General features: G+C 44.2%; 1 protein-coding gene across 1 annotated transcript in view; it reads right to left on the bottom strand.

Moving 5' to 3' along the window:
• The window catches only part of LOC308240378 (protein argonaute-4), a 35,999-nt gene extending 34,266 nt beyond the window's left edge, over positions 1 to 1,733 (bottom strand). The window contains exon 1 of the mRNA XM_080653291.1: positions 1,607 to 1,733. Within this exon, the coding sequence (XP_080509417.1) occupies positions 1,607 to 1,625 (19 nt within the window). The 5' untranslated portion in view covers positions 1,626 to 1,733. The remainder of the gene's footprint in view (positions 1 to 1,606) is intronic.
• Positions 1,734 to 19,635: the final 17,902 nt, after the last annotated feature.

The raw sequence follows: 19,635 nt of genomic DNA, 5'->3' as shown, positions 1-19,635 counted from the left end.
ACAAACAAAAAAATCCCTGGGACGCTCCTACCACCAACAGGTTGATCTTTTCCATGAAATTCAGTTTGTACACACAATTACATAGTCTCTTTCAATACCAGCTCACACATGCAACAGTTGCTTCAATTATGAGTTACTAGTAGGGGAGTGAGGGCAGAACATTTGTAAGTATCTCAAATGCATTGGTCTCTACAATAAGACTTCTCACATACATTATCTCATTTCAGTCTCACAACAATCTGGCAGCACATAATTATTATTACTTCATTTTATTGACGAGGAAATGAAAGTTCAAAGGAATTAAGTAACTTGCCCAAGGTTATACAACTATTAAATTACTAGATTGGATTTGAACAGAAGTCTGTTACGTTCCTGAAGACGTGGTCATGCCTTTAGCCAGAGGCTATAGCTGAAGTAACCCTGCATAACACTCACACTGAGGTTTACCAAATAATATTAATGTTACAAAAGCAATTTATTTTTAAAAGGCATATGAAATTTTATTATAAAGGCTTTTTAAAAAAAATAGTTTAAGCAGCAAATTAAGGTAAAATTAAGTCATTCAGTGATGTGAACAAGTTCTAAGGAAAAAAAAAAAGCCTACAAAGTTTCCAAACTCAAACGGTAAAGTGAATATTCTATGCACCAAAGAAAAAATGAAATGCTCTACAACTAAGTCCACTATGTAGACAAAGTTGGATATTAAAGTGAATTCTATCACAGCCCCTAAACCCTGCCCTTCTTAGCAGAAGTATTAGAAACCTGTTGGGGTTGGAGGTGGGAGCACCAGGCTGCAGTCTGTAGGCCACTTGTTACATCCTGGAAAGCTTCCTCAGATTAGGGCAGAGTGGGAGAGAAAGCCAGAAGCTATTCACAATGATAGGAAATGACAGTTTCCAAAGCACTTTCTCCTTCATTTGATCCTCATAACCACTCAGAACCCAGTTAGAAGAGAATTCAGGGCATCAAAGCCTGTGCTGGAGCGGCTGGCTGCTAACTCGCCTGTCACTCTGGGACTATCACACAGGCTGACAGGTAGAGGCATAGGACCTTATTCCCCGAGACTTCAGGGACTTCAAGAAAGGGTGAGCACTTTGCCCCTTGGCCTTCGGAGCAAGGGGTATTCCTTATCTAAGGCTCTGGACCTCTGCCAGTGCAAAGAAAAATGGGACTGCAGCCCCAAATCAAGAATACCCCTGGCAGTAGGTGGGAGACCTTCGCGGTCCAGTCCGGGCCAAGCCTTCGCAGCGTACCAGGCACAAATCGTCCCTTCGATGGCCCAAACTGGCCTCATCTCAACCACCTCCCTGAGGTTGGGTCAGGTCTCCCCTCTACCTGGGGCGCGGGTCACCTTTCTGGGCCTCCCGCCCTTAGACCTCAGAGATCGGGCTCATCTCTCCAAGCTGGGGCGCGGTCCCCGCCCCCGGAGGCCCGGGTCAGCTCGCTCCGCCTTGTGCAATGGGGCACGGGTCCGGTTCCCCCGGGGCCTGACGACCGGAACCCGGGGAGGGTACGCGCGAGCCGAAGGGGGCTACAGAGAGCGATGGTCCCGCCCGCCCACTCGTCCGTTCCGGGCCCTATGCCGGCCAGGCCTGGGCGCGCTCACCTGGTCCCAGCGCCTCCATGGCGGCGGCGGGGGCCGCCTCGCCCCGGTCCCCGGCGCCTCCCGCTCCGGGCCCCGCCGCCGCCGCGTAGCGTTTGATCTCCGGAATATTGGCGCTGAGGAGGGGCGCCGCGGGGACGCGGGCGCTGGGCAGGGGGCGGCGGCGGCGCCTGGCCCGGAGATAGGGACCCGGCTCCCGCAGCTCTTCCGGCCTCAGCGACAACAAAAACAATCCCCGCCACCGCCGCCAGCTGGAGCGGGCGCGGGAGCCTGCGCGCGCGCCCGCGGGTGGGGACGGGGCGCAGGGCGCGCGCCGTCCGGAGTCCTGGCTCACAGAGGGGGCGTGCGCGGCCCGGGGGGGACGGGTCCACCGAGCCCTGCGTGGGGGCAGGGGGCGTGGTTGGGATCGGGCGTGCGCGCCGGAGGGGGCAGTGCCCCGAGGACGTGTCGTGTGTGTGTGTGTGTGTGTGTGTGTGTGTGTGTGTGTGTGTGTGTGTGTGTGCCCGCGCGCGCGCGCCCGCACTGCCCTGCCTGCCCAGGACGGCCATCCCGGGCACACGGCTTTGAAGGACTACATGCGATCCTCCCAGAGCCGCTGCCACAGTGTCCTCGAAAGATCAGGATTCCGGACTCCGCTGATCCACAGACACAGCCTCCGCTCTGTCCGTGAAAGAGTCCTGAGATTCACACCGGGCACCTCTCCTTCCTCCCACATCAGACCATTTCTTTTTCCTCTGTCAGTCTCCCCCTTCTCCACTGTCCTGGGACAGAGAACACCAGTCACCACAGATGCAGCACTTTCCCACCTTTTCTTCATCCAGCACCGCATGCCCAGTTGCCCATCCCTCCCAGTGCAGCCAGAAAGCACCACGGAATGGACCATGATGAATGATGCATTCATTCTCTCGTTGGTCCCATGACAAGCGCCCTGGTCAGCAAGTCACTCAAAACAGAAAAATCTTGCTTTCGCTGATGACTTCACCTTAGCAGCCAAGAGCTAAAGGAGCAGCGTCCTTGGAGTGATGGTCAGCCCAGCAGGCCCAGCCTCTTTGGGGCTTTTAATTGGAACTTTGAGTTGGAGAATACAGGACTACAGGTCAACAAGCAGTTTCTAGTCAGCAGAATGGGGGAGGTCTCTGTCCACTAGTTTAAAAAATGCAGTGTGCCCAGCCGGTGTAGCTCAGTGGTTGAACATCCACCTATGAACCTAGAGTTCAGAGTTCTGTTCTGGGGAGGGGTTGAGGCTGGATCCCCATTAGGGGGCGTGCAGAAGGCAGCTGACCAATGATTCTCTCTCATCATTGATATTTCTATCTCTCTCTCCCTTCCTCTCTGAAATTATGACACAGGTCATAATGGATTAGGGTCTACCTTAACTTAATTGCCTCTTTGTTTAATTGAATTGCCTCTTTAAAGACCTTATCTCCAAATACAGTCACATTCTGAGAAACCAAGATGGCGGCATAGGTAAGCACCTAAACTGCTGCCTCGCACAACAATTTCAAAACTACAACTAAAAGACAGAACGGACACCATCCAGAAACACAGGAAAGCTGGCTGAGTGAAAATTCTACAACTAGAAGGAAAGAGAAAAGCTCACAGAGAATTGGAGGTACGGCAAAGGGTCTTTGTGCGCGCAGAGAGGAAGGGCGGCTGAGAGCCTGGCTGACTTTCTCTGGCGGAAGGGGGAAGGAAGCCCCCGACCACACTGAACCCCAGTTCTGACTGCACTGAACCCCAGTTCCATGCAAGCCCCTGGGGACCCACGCTCTTGTGGGGGGAATCTGGACTCTCGGGCAGAGACTCGGGAGCCGGGGAAGGCAGAGGTCTGAAGGCGCGCGCGTGCCAGTGCGCACAAAGGCTGCGGAGGTTGCCACAGGCTTTCCCTAGTGGAAGGGAGTCGGAAGATCCTGACTGCACTGAGCCCCAGTTCTGACTGCACTGAACCCCAGTTCCAGGCAAGCCCCTGGGGACCCACGCTCTTGTGGGGGGAATCTGGACTCTCGGGCGGAGACTCGGGAGCTGGGGAAGGCAGAGGTCTGAAGGCGCACAAGGGCAAGGCTGACGGGAAGCCAAGACTGTCTGCTCCGCCCTGAGACTCCACCCCATCCAAGCTGAGCACAGAGGCTATTGCAATTTGGCAAGTCTAATCCTATAAGGCTGTCTCCAGCACCGAACTTCTCCCAGTGTAGACACAGCTGATCCTTACAGCCAACTGGCCTGGAGGTCAATTCCTCCCAGTGATACCAACAACAATCAAGACTTCATTACAACAAGGCTGTACACACAGTCCACAAAGGGGTGCACCAAGAGTGTCCACCTCAGGTTAACTGGGGAGGCCGACCCACTGGGCCATATAGGAAACCTAGCACACAAATCTACCCTACCAACCCAGGGAAGCAATGAAAATGCGGCGTCAAAGAAACAGATCACAAATGAAAGAAATGGAGGAAAACAAGCGACTGGATATAGAATTCAAAACCACGGTTATAAGGCTTTTCAAGAATATCCTAGAAAAGGCCAATAAATATAACGAGACCCTCGAAGATATGAAAAAGGACCAACTAGAAATTAAACATACACTGACTGAAATAAAAAATATTATACAGAGACCCAAAAACAGACAAGAGGAACACAAGAATCAAGTCAAAGAATTGAAATACAAAGAAGCAAAAAACACTCAACCGAAAAAGCAAAAAGCAAAAAAAAAAAAATCCAAAAAGTTGAAGATAATGTAAGAAGACTCTGGGACAACTTCAAGCGTACCAACATCAGAATTATGGGGGTGCCAGAAGAAGAGAGAGAGCAAGATACTGAAAACCTATTGGAAGAAATAATGACCGAAAACTTCTCCCACCTGGTGAAAGAAATAGACTTACAAGTCCAGGAAGCGCACAGAACCCCAAACAAAAGGAACCCAAGGAGGACCACACCAAGACACATCATAATTAAAATGCCAAGAGCAAAAGACAAAGAGAGAATACTAAAAGCAGCAAGAGAAAAACAGTTAATTACCTACAAGAGAGCACCCATACAACTGTCAGCTGATTTCTCAACAGAAACTATGCAGGCCAGATGGGAGTGGCAAGAAATTTTCAATGTGCTGAATAGCAAGAACCTACAACCAAGATTACTCTACCCAGCAAAGCTATTATTCAGAATTGAAGGGCAGATAAAGAGCTTCACAGATAAGAAAAAGCTAAAGGAGTTCATCACCACCAAACCAGTATTATATGAAATGCTGAAAGGTATTCTTAAAGAAGAGGAAGAAGAAAAAGGTAAAGATAAAAATTATGAACAACAAATACATATCTATCAACAAGTGAACCTAAAAATCAAGTGAATTAAAAACCTGAGGAACAGAATAATCTGGTGAATATAATAGAATCAGGGGCATAGAAAGGGAGTGGACTGATAATTCTCAGGGGGAAAGGGGTGTGGGGGGGGTTCAGGAAGAGACTGAACAAAAATCATACACCTATGGATGAGGACAGTGGGGGGGAGGTAAGGGCAGAAGGTGGGGTGGGAACCGGGTGGAGGGGAGCTATGGGGGGAAAAAGGAGAAACAATTGTAATAATCTGAATAAAGATTTATTAGAAAACAAAAAACAAACAAACAAAAAAAAAAAACAAATACAGTCACATTTGAGGTACCGAGGATTAAGATTTCAACCTGTGGATATTGGGGGTTGGGGGGAGGCCCAATTCAGTCCATAACATGTGTAGTGAGATATTCATTTGAGCACCCACAATGTGTAGCCATAGAGGCAAATAATATTTGTATGTAATGATTAAAAACGTTAGGGGCACACCATGGTCAGGCACTGTATTATGGGCTTCACAGGTCATTGAATCTTTGTAGCCACCTATAAGGCAGATATTATTACGGAAAGTGAGGAAACTGAAGCTCAGGGGAGTTAAGGATGTCAGGCTCTGCATTATATGATATGGCAGTGAAGTATGAAAAAATTGGGAGTTCTATAACCTGCATTCTAATCCTGCTGATTCCATCCCTGCCTGGGTATAGCATTGGGACTTTTAACCCAGTGACTAGATTCTACTCCCAAGTTCTTTCTATAGCATCATGCCACTTCTCTGTGAAACCAGATATTAACTGGAAACAATAATAGGGGACAGAAAATTTGAAGGGGAGGAACTATGCACTAAATAGCAAACCAGTTTAGAGCTAAGAGGATAAAAAAATAAAAAACAAGTAGAGGTCAAGTTCTGAGTTGAACCTAGTAGCCACCTCCCTTCTTCTACGCTTCAGGATAAATTCCCCCCACAGTCGAAACAGTGCTGGTGGCTTCCAGCCTGGTTTGAGGCTGCCTTTCCAACTCCCACTTCCTAACAGAGTTTCTCCATATTCTGTCTGGTACCATGAGCAGAGACAGTAGCTTGTTTCCTGTACTGAAAATAGCCTCAGGTTGGGTATGAAATGTATTTACTCCAGTTTCAGTTGGTCTGCAATGCCTCAGTCTCTCACCCTGTCATTCTTGAGCACTCTGATCACCCACATTCTCACTCCAAAACTCACTTCCACTCAGGCACCCACTGCCCCCTTCCTGAAGACCCTTCTGACTGAGCCCTCCCAAACCAAAGTTCTATGGTCAATAAACACCCCTAAACGTCTGCCTATTCAGCAAGCCCTCCCTCCACTTCCTGCTGTGGCTGAGAAGCAGTGCCCCAGAATACCACTTCCCCCTCAGCTCCCTCTGATGGTGGCTGCTCACACCACACACATCTACAGGACAGGGTGGGGGTGGGTGGGTAGAGAATTGGCAACATATTTGGCCCACTGCATCAAACCTTGAGTTCTCAGTCTCCTATAAAAAACCACTTGTTGCCCTAACCGGTTTGGCTCAGTGGATAGAGCATTGGCCTGCGGACTCAAGGGTCCCAGGTTCTATTCTGGTCAAGGGCATGTACCTTGGTTGTGGGCACATCCCCAGTAGGGGGTGTGCAGGAGGCAGCTGATTGATGTTTCCCTCTCATTGATGTTTCTAACTCTCTCTCCCTCTCCCTCTCTGTAAAAAATCAATAAAATATATTTTTAAAAATTAAAAAAAACCACACACTTGTCTGTCTGTGGATGTGTTTTTGTTCATCATTTTATGTTGTTCATTATATTCCACAAATGAGTGAGATTATGTGATATTTATCTTTCTCTGACTGGCTTATTTCGCTTAGCATAATGCTCTCCAGTTCTATCCATGTTGTTGCAAATGGAAAGAATCGATTAGTCCTTTAAACCTCAGAGAGAAGGTAGGGGAGGGTGGAGGTAAGGGGGAGAGATCAACCAAAGGACTTGTATGCATGCATATAAGCCTAACCAATGGACACAGACACCAGGGGGGTGAGGGCATGAGTGGAGGGGTGGGGGACATAGGGGGGATAAGGACACATATGTAAAACATTAATCAATAAAGAAAAAAATCCAGATTGAAAAATAAATAAAAACCACTTGCCATCTGGCTGAGCCACCATAGGACCTCACTTGGTGGAGTAATTACCTCAGCTCCTGGTCTTATGTCTTAGGCCTGGCTCCTATTACATTATAAATCCTTGAGAGCAGGGCTTATGCCTTGTTCAGGTATTCAGGCTTGTGTCTCTGTTGCCTACCATATTTCCTGGCACCAAATGCCTACTCAGGGAAACTAATGGAATGAATAATGAATGAATGAGCAAGTTGTATAAACAGTGGGAACTAGAACTGGTCCAGTAGAAGTGAACTTCCAGCTTCTCCAGAGCACAGATTTTATTTACTTTTTAAATATATTTTTATTGATTTCAGAGAGGAAATGAGAGGGAAAGAGAACTAGAAACATCAATGATGAGAGAGAATCATCAATTGGCTACCTCCTGCACGCTCTACACTGGGGATTGAGCCCGCAACCCGGGCATGTGCCCTGACCAGAAATCAAACCGTGGCCTCCTGGTTCATAGGTCGATGCTCAACCACTGAGCCATGATTTTAGAATTAGATGGTCCGGAGTTCAAATCCCAGTTTCACAATATACTAACTTTAAGTACCTGGGACAAGTCTCTTCACCTACTGCTCAAGGATGTCTTGAGGAGGAAGTTAAATCATATATGTGCATATCCCTTTGTCTCTGACACAGAGTAAGTGCCCAGTAGTTACTAATCCTCTTCCCTTCTCTCCTTTCCCATAGCTAAAAGCTGCCCACTCTGCTCTTGCTGTTCCTTGAGAGACAGTGAGCTCAAGATCTCAGCTCAGTACAAGAGAGGGGAGTAGACCCCAACCCCGACCCTGGTCAGGGCGCTCGCAGGAGGCAATCAATCGATGTGTTTCTCTTACATCGATGTTTCTCACTGTCTTTCCCTCTCTCCTACTTTCCCTAAAAGTCAATGGAAAAATATTCTTGGGTGAGGATTAACAAAAAAAGAGAGGGGGAGAGGGACTAGAGTTGTCAAGGACAGAGCATGTTTACACATCCCATGCCGAAGCCACCTGGGGACAAGGACTTGGCTCACCCATTGGGGAGTGAGAGCCAGGACATACTCCGTGAAGGTTTATGAATGGAACTGAACTTTTTGAATGCTCCCCAGATGGAGCCAAAAGGAGCCTCGCTAGTGGACACTGCCAGAAGGCAGAGCTCCAGCCACCCACACTGCTTGTGACACTCCAATGCTTGTCTGGACTGCTGGTCTATCGATGTTCTGACGCAACAGTCTCTACTTACACTAACTTTCCACAAGTCTGGAGCCTGGAAGTCGAAGATGAGCTTCTTTGCAGCCGATCTATCAGGCCAGGGCTTTTCTTCTTCTTTAGCTGGGGACCCCGTAATTGAAAAGAAATCTTAAGTGGGAGCTGAAGAGGAGCCACTCTGGCTGAGGAGGACAGGGACTTGGCATTAAACACGAGTGAACTAGACCAACTTGCCAAGAGACACCACCTGGCATCCAAATGTAATTTCTGTCCACCTGCTCCTACGCAATCACCAGCCTTGCTCTTGTGGTTGAGGATATATACCATATTTTGTTTACACATTCATCAGTTCATGGACATTTGGTTGTTACCACTTTTTGGCTATAGTACTAATGTTATGAACATTCATGTTCAAGTTTTTGTGTGGGTATGTTTTCAATTCTTTTGGGTTTATACCTAGGAATAGATTTGCTGGGTTATATGGTAACTCTATGTTTAACTTTTTTAGGGACTTTTTTTCATAGTAGTTATATTATTTTATATTCCTATCAGCAATGTATGAGGCTCCTAATGTCTCCACACTCTTGCCAACACTTGTTATTTTTAGATTTATTATAGCTATCTTCATGGGCATGAAGTGTTATCTCACTGTGAATTTGGTTTGCATTTCCCTAAGGACTAATGATGTTGAGCATCTATTTATGTGTCTATTGGCCATCTGTATATCTTTGAAGAAATGTCAATTCAAATCCTCTTTTAAAATTGGATAATCTATATTTTTTATTATTGAGTTGTAGGAGTTTGAGTCCTTTATACCTTTTAGATATTAAGTCCTTTATCAAATATATAATTTGCAAAACTTCTCTCCCATATTGTGGGTTGTCATTTTACTTTTTTATGGTGTTCTTTGAAGCACAAAAAAAAATTAATTTAGAAGTCCAACTTTTCTTTGATTATTTGTGCTTTTGTTATACCAAGAAACCTAATTCAAAGTCATAAAGATTTATTTCTATGCTGTTTTCTAAGAGTTTTATAGTTTTAGCTCTTACATTTAGGTTTTTGATCTACTTTGTGTTAGCTTTTGTAGAAGATGTGAGGTAGAGGTTCAAATTCAGTTTTTTGTATATAGATACCCAGTTGTCCAAGCACCATTTGTTGAAGACTATTCTTTCCCCCAACAAATAGCCTAGCACCCTTGTCAAAAATCAATCAGCTGTAAATGTAAGGGTTTATTTCTGGACACTCAATTCTGTTCTGTCAATCTTATATCTACTGTTATGTTAGTATCACACTGTCTTTTTTTAAAATATATTTTTATAGATTTCAGGGAGGAAGGGAGAGGGTGAGAGAGATAGAAACATCAATGATGAGAGAGAGTCATCGATCGGCTGTCTCCTGCACGTCCCCTACTGGGAATTGAGCCCACAACCCAGGTATGTGACCTTGACTGCAGTTGAACCTGGGACCCTTCAGTCCACAGGCCAATGCTCTATCCACTGAGCCAAACTGGCCAGGGCAGTATCACACTGTCTTGATTGCTGTAGCTTTGTAGTAGGTTTGAAATCAGGAATTATATTGCCCAGCCAGTGTCGCTCAATGGTTATGAACCAGAAGGTCATGGTTCGATTCCCCGTCAGGGCACATGCCCAGGTTGCAGGCTCCATCCCCAGTGTGGGGGATGCAGGAGGCAGCCAATCAATGATTCTCTCTCATCATTGATGTTTCTATCTCTCTCTCCTCCCTTCATCTCTGAAATCAATAAAAATATATTTTTTTGAAAATATAAGAAAGTGGGGACACTTTTCTTCTTAAAAAAAGAAATCAGGAAGTATAAGTCCTCCAACTTTGTTCTTTTTCTATATTGTTTTGGTTATTCTGGGTCTCTTGTATTTGCATATGAATGTTAGGATCAGCTTGTCTATTTCTGCCCCCTCACCCCAAAAGGCAGTTGGAATTTTGATAGGAATTGTATTGAATCTATTGATCAGTTTGGGCAATAGTGCCATCTTAACAATATTAAGTATTCCAATCCATGAATACAGGATATATTCCATTTAGTTAGGTTATCTTTAATTTCTTTCAACAATGTTTTGTAGTTTTCAGAGAACAAATCTTACACTTTTTTGGTTAAATTTACTCCTAAGTATTTTATTCTTCGTGGTGCTATGTAATTGCAATTGATTTCTTTTTTTAAATAATATATTTTTTTATTCATTTCAGAGAAGGGAGAGGGAGAGAGAGATAGAAACATCGATGATGAGAGAGAATCATTGATTGGCTACCTCCTGCATGCCCCCTATTGGGGATTCAGCCCACAACCTGAGCATGTGCCCTTGACCGGAATCGAACCTGGGACCCTTCAGTCTGCAGGCCGACACTCTATCCACTGAGCCAAACTGGCTAGGGTGGAATTTTTTTCTTAATTTCATTTTGGATTATTCAAAACAACTGATTTGTTTTTAAAATATGTTTTTATTGCTTCTTTTTTTTAGATAGAGAGGAAGGGAGAGGGATAGAGAGATAGAAACATTGATGAGAAAGAAACATTCAGCAGCTGCTTCCTGCATGGCCCCCGTGGGGGATTGAGCCACAACCTGAGCATGTGCCTTGATCGGGAATTGAACTGGAGACCTCATGGTTCATGGGTTGACAGTCAACCACTGAGCCACATGGGCCAGGCAAAACATGATTTTTAAATATTAATCTTATTTCTATAGTCTCACTGAATTTGTTTATTACCTCTAGCAGTTTAGTTGTGTGTGTGTGTTTTTTAGTGTTTTCCATATGTAAAATCCTGTTGTCTGTAAATAGAGATAGTTTTACTTCTTCTTTTCCAATATGAATGCTTTTTCTTTTATATCCTCATTTAATAGCCCTTGCAAAACCTAAAGTACAATGTTGAATACAAGTGGCCTCTTTTGTATTTTGCTGGCAGCTTTCTACATATTCATGGTCTAGGAGCCAGCGATAGAGAAATTTGGCAGCTATACCTGAATTTGCCATTTCTGTCAATGAGATGGCAGAACTAGTAAGGAGGGCAAAGTATGAGGCTTTGACTAGCAAATCAATTGGTATGTCTGCTTCTACTTTCAGCCTTCACTTATACTACACTTTTAAGCTAGGACAACTGATTTCTCTCTCTCCTCTTCAAGACAAAAAAAAAAAAAAATGACATGAATTAGGGAATAAGATAAACCTGGACTAGAATTCCAACTATATATTGTTATTTTAAAATTTCAATTCTATAAGCCATGTGACATTGAGTAAGTCACCTCACCTCTCTGAACTTCAGTTTCCTCATCTGTAAAATGGAGATGACACTAATTGCTTCATAGGATTATTGAGAGGATCAAAGAAAATAATGAATGAAAAGGACCTAACACAGTGGCTGGAACTTCAAAAAGGTTAAAATAATGCCCGATCCTTTTGACTTCCTCTCCAGTCCTGAACAAGCCTTCTTTATCTGTAGGTTGGGGGAAATAACTAATTTTATTTATTTTTTACTTGTTATTATTTTTTTTTAATTGATTTTTAGATAGAGAGGGAGAGGGAGAGATAGAAACATCGACTTCCTGCATGCCCCCTACGGGATTGAGCTGGAAACCCGAGCATGTGCTTGGATTGGAATCCAACCAGTGACCTCTTGGTGCAGGGGCCAATGCTCAATCCACTGAGCCATACTGGCTGGGTGAAAACAACTAATTTTAAAAAGACTTTGGACAGTAGGGTTCTCAGGAAGTAGTGAGCTCCAGGCTCTGGGGCGTTCAAGAATGTTTGAGATGATGAAAACGTAAGGTCAGAAGACTTTTGTAGTTCCTTAGAATCTATCAAGTTATGTGAAGATATTTATTGATTTGTGTGTTACTTGATTTAGTCAGCAATTATTTATTGAATACCTACCATGTACCAGACCCTGTGCTAGGTAACAGGACTGCAAGAGTGAGCCAGAGAAGCAGATGGAGATGGAAAAGGTAGAGAAAGAGGTTGAGGAGAAGCATGAGGAAGAGAAGGAACAGGAGAAAGAGAAGTCTCCCTGATACCAAAGCAATGTGTTTTGGGGGGAGAAGACAATTAAATTTTTATCTTGAAGTTGTAGATAGCAGGAAATCTTGAAGGCAGGGACCTTGCCTCATTTATTTCTGCATTCCTAATATTTAGTACATAGCATAGCACCTTTGTACTTGTAGGCTGGGACAGTTAACTGAAGCATCTACACGTGGCCTCCCCAGCATGGCAACCTCAGAGTAATCAGACTTCACACATAGCTGATCAGAGTTTCCAGAAAGTGTTGCAGTGAGCAAAGTGGCTTTTATGACCTAGCCTCAGAAGTCATACTGTATCACTTCCACCATTTTATACCAGCCACCACCACTAAAAGCAGTAACAACCCCACTCATAGTCAAGGGAAGGGGATGTAGACCCTACCTTTATTTTATTAATCCTCACCCAAAGATATTTTCCCATTGATTTTTAGAGAGAGTAGAAGGGAGAGGGAAAGACAGGAATATGGATGTGAGAGAAACACATCGATTGGTTGCATAGAAGCATAGAACAGACCATAGAGCCTTGGAAGGAAGTCAGGGGAGGGTGGGAGGAAGGGGTAAGAGATTAACCAAAGGACTTGTATGCATGTATATAAGCATAACCCATGGACACAGACAGTAGGGAGGCGGGGGCACATGCTGGGGTGCGGGGAGAGTGGCCGGGGAGAGGTCAATGGGGGAAAAAGGAGATATATGTAATACTTTTAATGATAAAGAATTTAAATTAAAAGAAAGAAAATATTTCAAGAAGGAAGTGGTTAACTATGTTGAAAACTTCCTAGAGGTCAAATAAGGTGAGAATAGAGAAGTGGCTAGCTAGAGATCAATGATAGCTTTGACAAAAGCAGTTTCAGTGGAATGAAGAGGTTAAAAGGCTGATTGGAGCATGCTGAGAGGACGGAAGGTTAAGAAGCAGCAAAAGCAAATATAGAAAACCTTTCCATAAGTTTTGCTATGAGTAGGAGTAAGTGGAATGGTAGTCGAGAAATATGGTGTCAAGGAAAGGTTTTGCTTGTGTGTACGTGTGTTTTAAGATGAGAGATACTAAGGCATGTGTGTTTGATAGTGGAAATGATCCATTAGAGAAGGAGAAATTGGTGACGCAGCAGAGATAAGCAATTTGATCCTTGGGAAGGCAGATGGATATGGGCTATAGTGCCTATGTGAGAAAGCAAAGAATATGGATCCTGAAGCAGATCAGAAAAGTTGATAGATTAGGTGGGAGGAAGGTGAATCTGAATGCCTCTATTTTCTCAATGAATTATATATTGAGGTCCTATGAAAATGAAGTGGGGGTAGTATGCCGGAGGTTTGAAAGAAGAAGAAAGGGTTATATTGAGTAGTGGAAAAACAAAACTACTGGGAGAGCATAGCAGAATTGCTGGGCAGTATTAAATGCTCATTTAAAATTTATAGTCAGAAATTTCATTTAAGAGATCACAGTCATGGGCTTCTCTCCAGCCATATCCAGCTGGTTAGGTGCAGACATGGACTATTCAGTTAATTGGGTGTGAGAGGATTTGGAATTTTGTCAGTGAGCATAATGAAGAGAAAGTAACAAGAGAATCTACACTAATAAAAGAGAAAGATGCAAATTGACCATACCTTTGTGATGCCCGCCAGCCAATCAGGAGTGAGTATGCAAATTAACCTCATCGCCTCCGTGGAGACTGACAGCAGGGTGCAAAGAGGCCTGCTTGGCCATAGCCGTGGCGACCTGGGAGCAGGCAAGCATGGCCGCAGGTAGCACCCAGCACGGCCTCAGAGACCCGGGAGCAGTGAAGCGCAGCCTGCAGGCAGCTCCCAGCATGGCCTGCTTGGCAGTCGCCGTGGTGTGGAGCAGGCAGGCCCCGCAGAAAGCAGAGAAACCAGGGAGCGGGCCTAAGCCATCAGTAGGACATCCCCTTAGGGCTCCTGGATTGGAGAGGGAGCAGGTCAGGCTGAGGGACACCGCCCCCCCCCCCGAGCATGAATTTCATGCACTGGGCCTCTAGTCTATATATATAAAAGGCTAAGCGACCAGCTGACTGGCTGGTAGGTATGACGTGCACTGACCACCAGGGGGCAGATGCTCAACACAGGAGCTGCCGAGCTGTGGTGACTTGGCAGTGGAAGGTTCTCTGGTGATGTACCCCAAGACCAGAGAGGAGGGAGCCCGATTCCGGGGTGCGTCACTCGAGAACCACCCTCTTGCAATCCGGGACCCCTCGGGGGATGTCAGAGAGCCGGTTTCAGCCCAATCTCCGCAGGCCAGGCTGAGGGACATCACCTGCCAGAGGGACCCCACTCACTCCACAGTTGCCCTTCAAGCCGAGGTGCCACCCCAGGTGCAGCCGGCCGGGGAGGGGCTGTGGAAGGTTGGCTCTAGGGCATGTCTGGCCATCTCACCCAGTCCCGCCCTGCTGGTCACCTTCTAATTAATTTCCTTTCAATGTGCAAGAATCTGTGCACTGGGCACTAGTTAAGAATATTTACAATATGGTGAGTTTGATGTACAATGGACTCTAGACTGGGAAAGAAAAAATGAAAACACGAGGAGCATGAGATAATTAGTGAAAAGTAATGATGCTGATGGATTAGAGGACTCCATGAGGCTCTGATTCAACAGGATGAGATCTATTCATATTGTTCTCTACATTAGTAGAATAAAGAAGAAAAATCATGCAATTATCCTAATAGGTGCTGGAAAAGCATTCAGTAAAATCCCACACTCACTCTTGTTAATACACGTGCACACATACAAACACAACTATTAGTAAACTGCGAAAAGAAGGAAATTTTCTAAATGAGTTATATATAAAGTACTTTTAACAGTAAGTAACACAAAGTAAACATATAACATTTGCTAGCATTATCATCATCATCATCATCATCATCATCACCACCGCCACCATAATGTAATAGAAAGCATCTACCAGAAAAAAAAAAAAAAGGCAAACGTTGCATATAGTAGACATTACCTATCAGGGATGCCTATACTATGACTCCCATAAAGGCAATTATCCAGAGCTAAATAAGTACATAAATGTTATATATAGATGTGTTCTATTAAATTAAATGCTTTATGTTAAATACAGATGTATCCTGTTACATGGAACATACTAATAAAAGAGTAATATGCAAATTAACCATCACTCCGCTACACCCACAAGCCATGCCCACCGGCCAATCAGGAGCGAGTATGCAAATTAACCCAACCAAGATGGCTGTGGCCACAGAGTGAGCAGAAGGCTTGGGTTTCCCTGGCAATGGAGGAAGACAAGCTTTCCGCACACCCTGGCCAGCCCAGGCCTCCACTCAAGGCTACAAAGTTTCAATTATAGAAGATAAATAAATCCCAGATACCAGGGCCTCTGCTTGGGTTGCCGGGGGTGTGGCTGGCCTGCAAACCACCACAGGCCCCTTGCCCAGGCTGCCCCACGCCCCCAAGGGAACCCCCACCCTGATCTGGGACACCCTTCAGGGCAAACCAGCTGGCCCCCACCCATGCACCAGGCCTCTATCCTATCTAATAAAAGAGTAATATGCAAACTGACCATCACTCCAACACACAAGATGGCTGCCCCCATGTGGTCAAAGATGGCTGCCCCCCTGTGGACACAAGATGACTACCACAAGATGGCCACCACAAGATACCCAGCAGGGGAGGGCAGTTGGGAGGGACCAGGCCTGCAAGGGAGGGCAGTTGTAGGCGATCAGGCCTGCAGGGGAGGGCAGTTAGGGGTGACCAGTTCGGCAGAGGAGGGAAGTTGGGGGCGACCGGGCCTGCAGGGAAGGGCAGTTGGGGGGATCCAGGCCTGCAGGTGAGGTCAGTTAGGGGTGACCAGGCCTGCAGGGGAGGGCAGTTAGGGGTGACCAGGCCTGCAGGGGAGGGCAGTTAGGGGTAAACAGGCTGGCAGGGGAGCAGTTAGGCATCAATCAGGCTGGCAGGGGAGTGGTTAGGGGGTGATCAGGCTGTCAGGCAGAAGTGGTTAGGGGCAATCAGGAAGGCAGGCAGGCGAGCAGTTGGGAGCCAGCAGTCCTGGATTGTGAGAGGGATATCCGACTGTCGAGGGCAGTCGGACATCCCTCAAGGGGTCCCAGATTGGAGAGGGTGCAGGCTGGGCTGAGGGACAACGCCCCCCCCATGCACGAATTTCGTGCACTGGGCCTCTAGTGCTACTATAATATGTACAAGCTGTGCTATCCATGCAAGGAAGGATTGTAGAGAGTTACTGAGAAAGTATTTGGGTGGCTACTTAGTTTCCATGAAACTCACCTTATATAAACTGTTAACATCTTGGTCCCCTGGTCAGGACATATTTATGGGACCAAGAGAGGTCAGCAGCAGAAGATCTCTTCCAGGATGTCTTGATGCCTGTTGACCGAAGCAGCGCTAAGTAAACAGTTTGTTTAGATAATACATTCATGCTTCTGGTAATTGAGAGCCACTCCATCAAATTACTAGTTACAATAAAAATGGCAAACTGCAAATCCCACTAAAATAAAAAACAAGAAAAGCATGCCAATTATTATTTCTACTGGTCAATGTCATATTGGAGTATTTATCGCTGAGAGACAAGAAAAAGAAATGATTATAAATATGGGAAAAAAGACACAATACAAGCATTACCTGAAGATGAAAGATACTTCCTAGAAAATCTAAGTGAACCAACTGAAAAATTATAAGAATGAATAAGACAGTTAATAAATTGGTTATATACAAAATTACCACATAGAAATCAATGGTTTCCATACAGACCAGTGATAACTTACCTAGACTATGTCATGAAAAAGAATCAATTCACAATTGCTACAAAATCTATAAAGAAGCAAGAAATGAACTTAACAAAAAACATGGAAGTCCTATATAAAGTTTTACTCTAATATATAAAAGAAAATAAAGACATATGGGAGACCACTTATTTTAAAGATGTCATTTCTAATCCAAATAATTATTTTTTAAATGAAATTTGGCAGGTTGACCAAAAAATGTAAGAATAGCCAAGAATACTGATCAAGTAGGAGGAAGGACTTACCCTAGCAGATATCAAAATGTGCTATGAAGCTACAATTTATTCAAATAAAATATTACTGACCAAAAACATATGAGTATTTTAAAAAACATAAACAAAATAGAGGTCCAAGACCAGATTCTCTCTCTCTCTCTCTCTCTCTCTCTCTCTCTCTCTCTCTCTCTCTCTCCATATATATATAATCTATTAATCTATTTATCTATTAGAATTTAGTTAACGAAAAAGATGGCATTTTAAATTAGAAAGGAAAATAATGGCTATAAGAAATGTTGTTGGGACTATTGGCTATCCATTTGGGAAAAATAATATTCCAACCCCACAGTATTTGTCTTTCTCTGTCTGACTTATTTCACTTAGCATAATACCCTCAACATTCATGTTGTTGCAAATAGCAAGATTTCAGTCTTTTTATGATGAATAGTATTCCATTCTGTATATACATATATTTTTGAATTAGTATTTTCTTTTTTTTTCAGATAAATACCCAGAAGTGGAATCTCTGGATTATATGGTAGTTCTATTTTGAATTTTTTTTTTTTCCAGAAACCACTCAGACTGCATCCTCTCCCTCTTACTCTCCCAGTGGAAGAGAAGAGCGATCATCAATGGCTAGTGGCAGCTGCAAAAGCAACACCAAAAGCCAGCTTCATGCTCAGGAGAGAACACTGCGCCTCCTCCTCCTCCTGCTTTCGGGTGCTCTACACGTTCAGAGAAACTTCTCTAGTGACAAACTATAGAAATGATCCCTGAAAGTATAGTCTTTTATTTTGAATTTTTGAGGAACCTCCATACTGTTTTCCATAGTAGCTATACCAATTTACAATCCCACCAACAGTGCCAATGGGTTCCCTTTTCTCTACATCCTTGCCAACACATATTATCTCTTGTCTTTTTTATAATAGCCATTCTAGTAGGTGTGAGGTGATATCTCATTGTGGTTTTGAGTCTATAGGCTTTTCTCTTGGCATGTTCTGTTTCCCTAGGGAAGATCTTCCAATCTTCAAACTGGGAGAATCTGGCCTTAGTTATCAAATACATACCCTTATGTTGGGAACTCACATCTAACAGCCTCCTAAAACTTGGCATTTCTAACAGAGTTGCTATCTTTTAATAAGATAACAAGGTTATACATCTTTAAATACAAAAAAACAAAAAAACCCACCCTGGAACAGTGGAAAGAGCACTGGGCTTGGAGTTACAGAGACCAGATTTCAATCCTAGCTCAACTATTATTTAGCTGTGTGATCCTGAATAATAAACCCTTTTTCCTTCTCTGGGTCTTAGTTCCCATCTATAAAAACGGGGATAATAATAGTATTGACGCTGTAGGTTTGTTGTGTTGACTAAATAATATATAAGAAAGGTCTAATCTACTGCCTGGAATATCAGTTCCTTCTAAAAAATAATAGTTGAATCTGATGTCATGTGTTGGGAAAACTAGAGGTAGCTCAGAGGGGAGAAACTAAAGTATTTTTTTATTCTCTTTTTTTTGTTGTTTTAATTCTTACAAACCCTATGTCAAGGGCTGACTTTCAATAGATCACAGCGAGGGGGCTGCTCTGCTACGTATGAAACCCTAATCCAGAAGGAGATCGTCTATGAATGGTTTAGCACCAGGTTCCCCACGTGCATTGCGTGAAGGGCGAGGGGGCAGCCCCCTTGAAATTAAAGCGTTAAGGTAGAAAAAGAATATTAAGACTGGAAGCTCCTTGACATCTTTATTTTTTTTATCTTCTCTGTTCTTTGTATAGAACTAAGTGCTCTATTTAGCAAAAGTTTGTTAATTTGAAATGATCTTGCCAGGAAAGAAGAGCAAGAAAATTATAGCAAATTGTAGTCTAAATGTTGCTTCTAATGTTTGGTGACAGGAAGAGCTTAAGCCCTTGATTAGGCTTAGACTAGTCTTTCTGCATTCACTCCGTTATTCCATCTTATGGTTTAAGTGTGATGAAAGGAATTAGCACTTATTTAGTGCCTTCTGCATGCCACACAGTGAGTTGCCATCTCACTTAATCATCATTTCGATTGGAGGAAATGTACTAGTAATCTTCCCCACAGTTACGTGTTAAATGGATCTCTCTGATGCCAGTGCCCAGACTTGTTCTATTGCACCATGTTGCACCTCTGACTCTTGCCTCACCTGGGCTATAGCAACAATCTCCTCACTGGTGTTCCTGTCTCCAATGTTTCTCTTCCCAGCCCATTCTCCAGACTCCAGTAAGCTAACTTCCTAAAACATTGCATTGTCTACTTTGACTCAACATTGGTTGGCTTCTCTTTTTATTAATGTGGTGTAAACGATTT

The sequence above is a fragment of the Plecotus auritus genome (assembly GCF_963455305.1).
Source record: "Plecotus auritus genome assembly, chromosome: 2".
In the NCBI taxonomy this organism is placed as follows: Eukaryota; Metazoa; Chordata; class Mammalia; order Chiroptera; family Vespertilionidae; genus Plecotus; species Plecotus auritus.
This window is presented reverse-complemented; position numbering and strand designations above follow the sequence as displayed.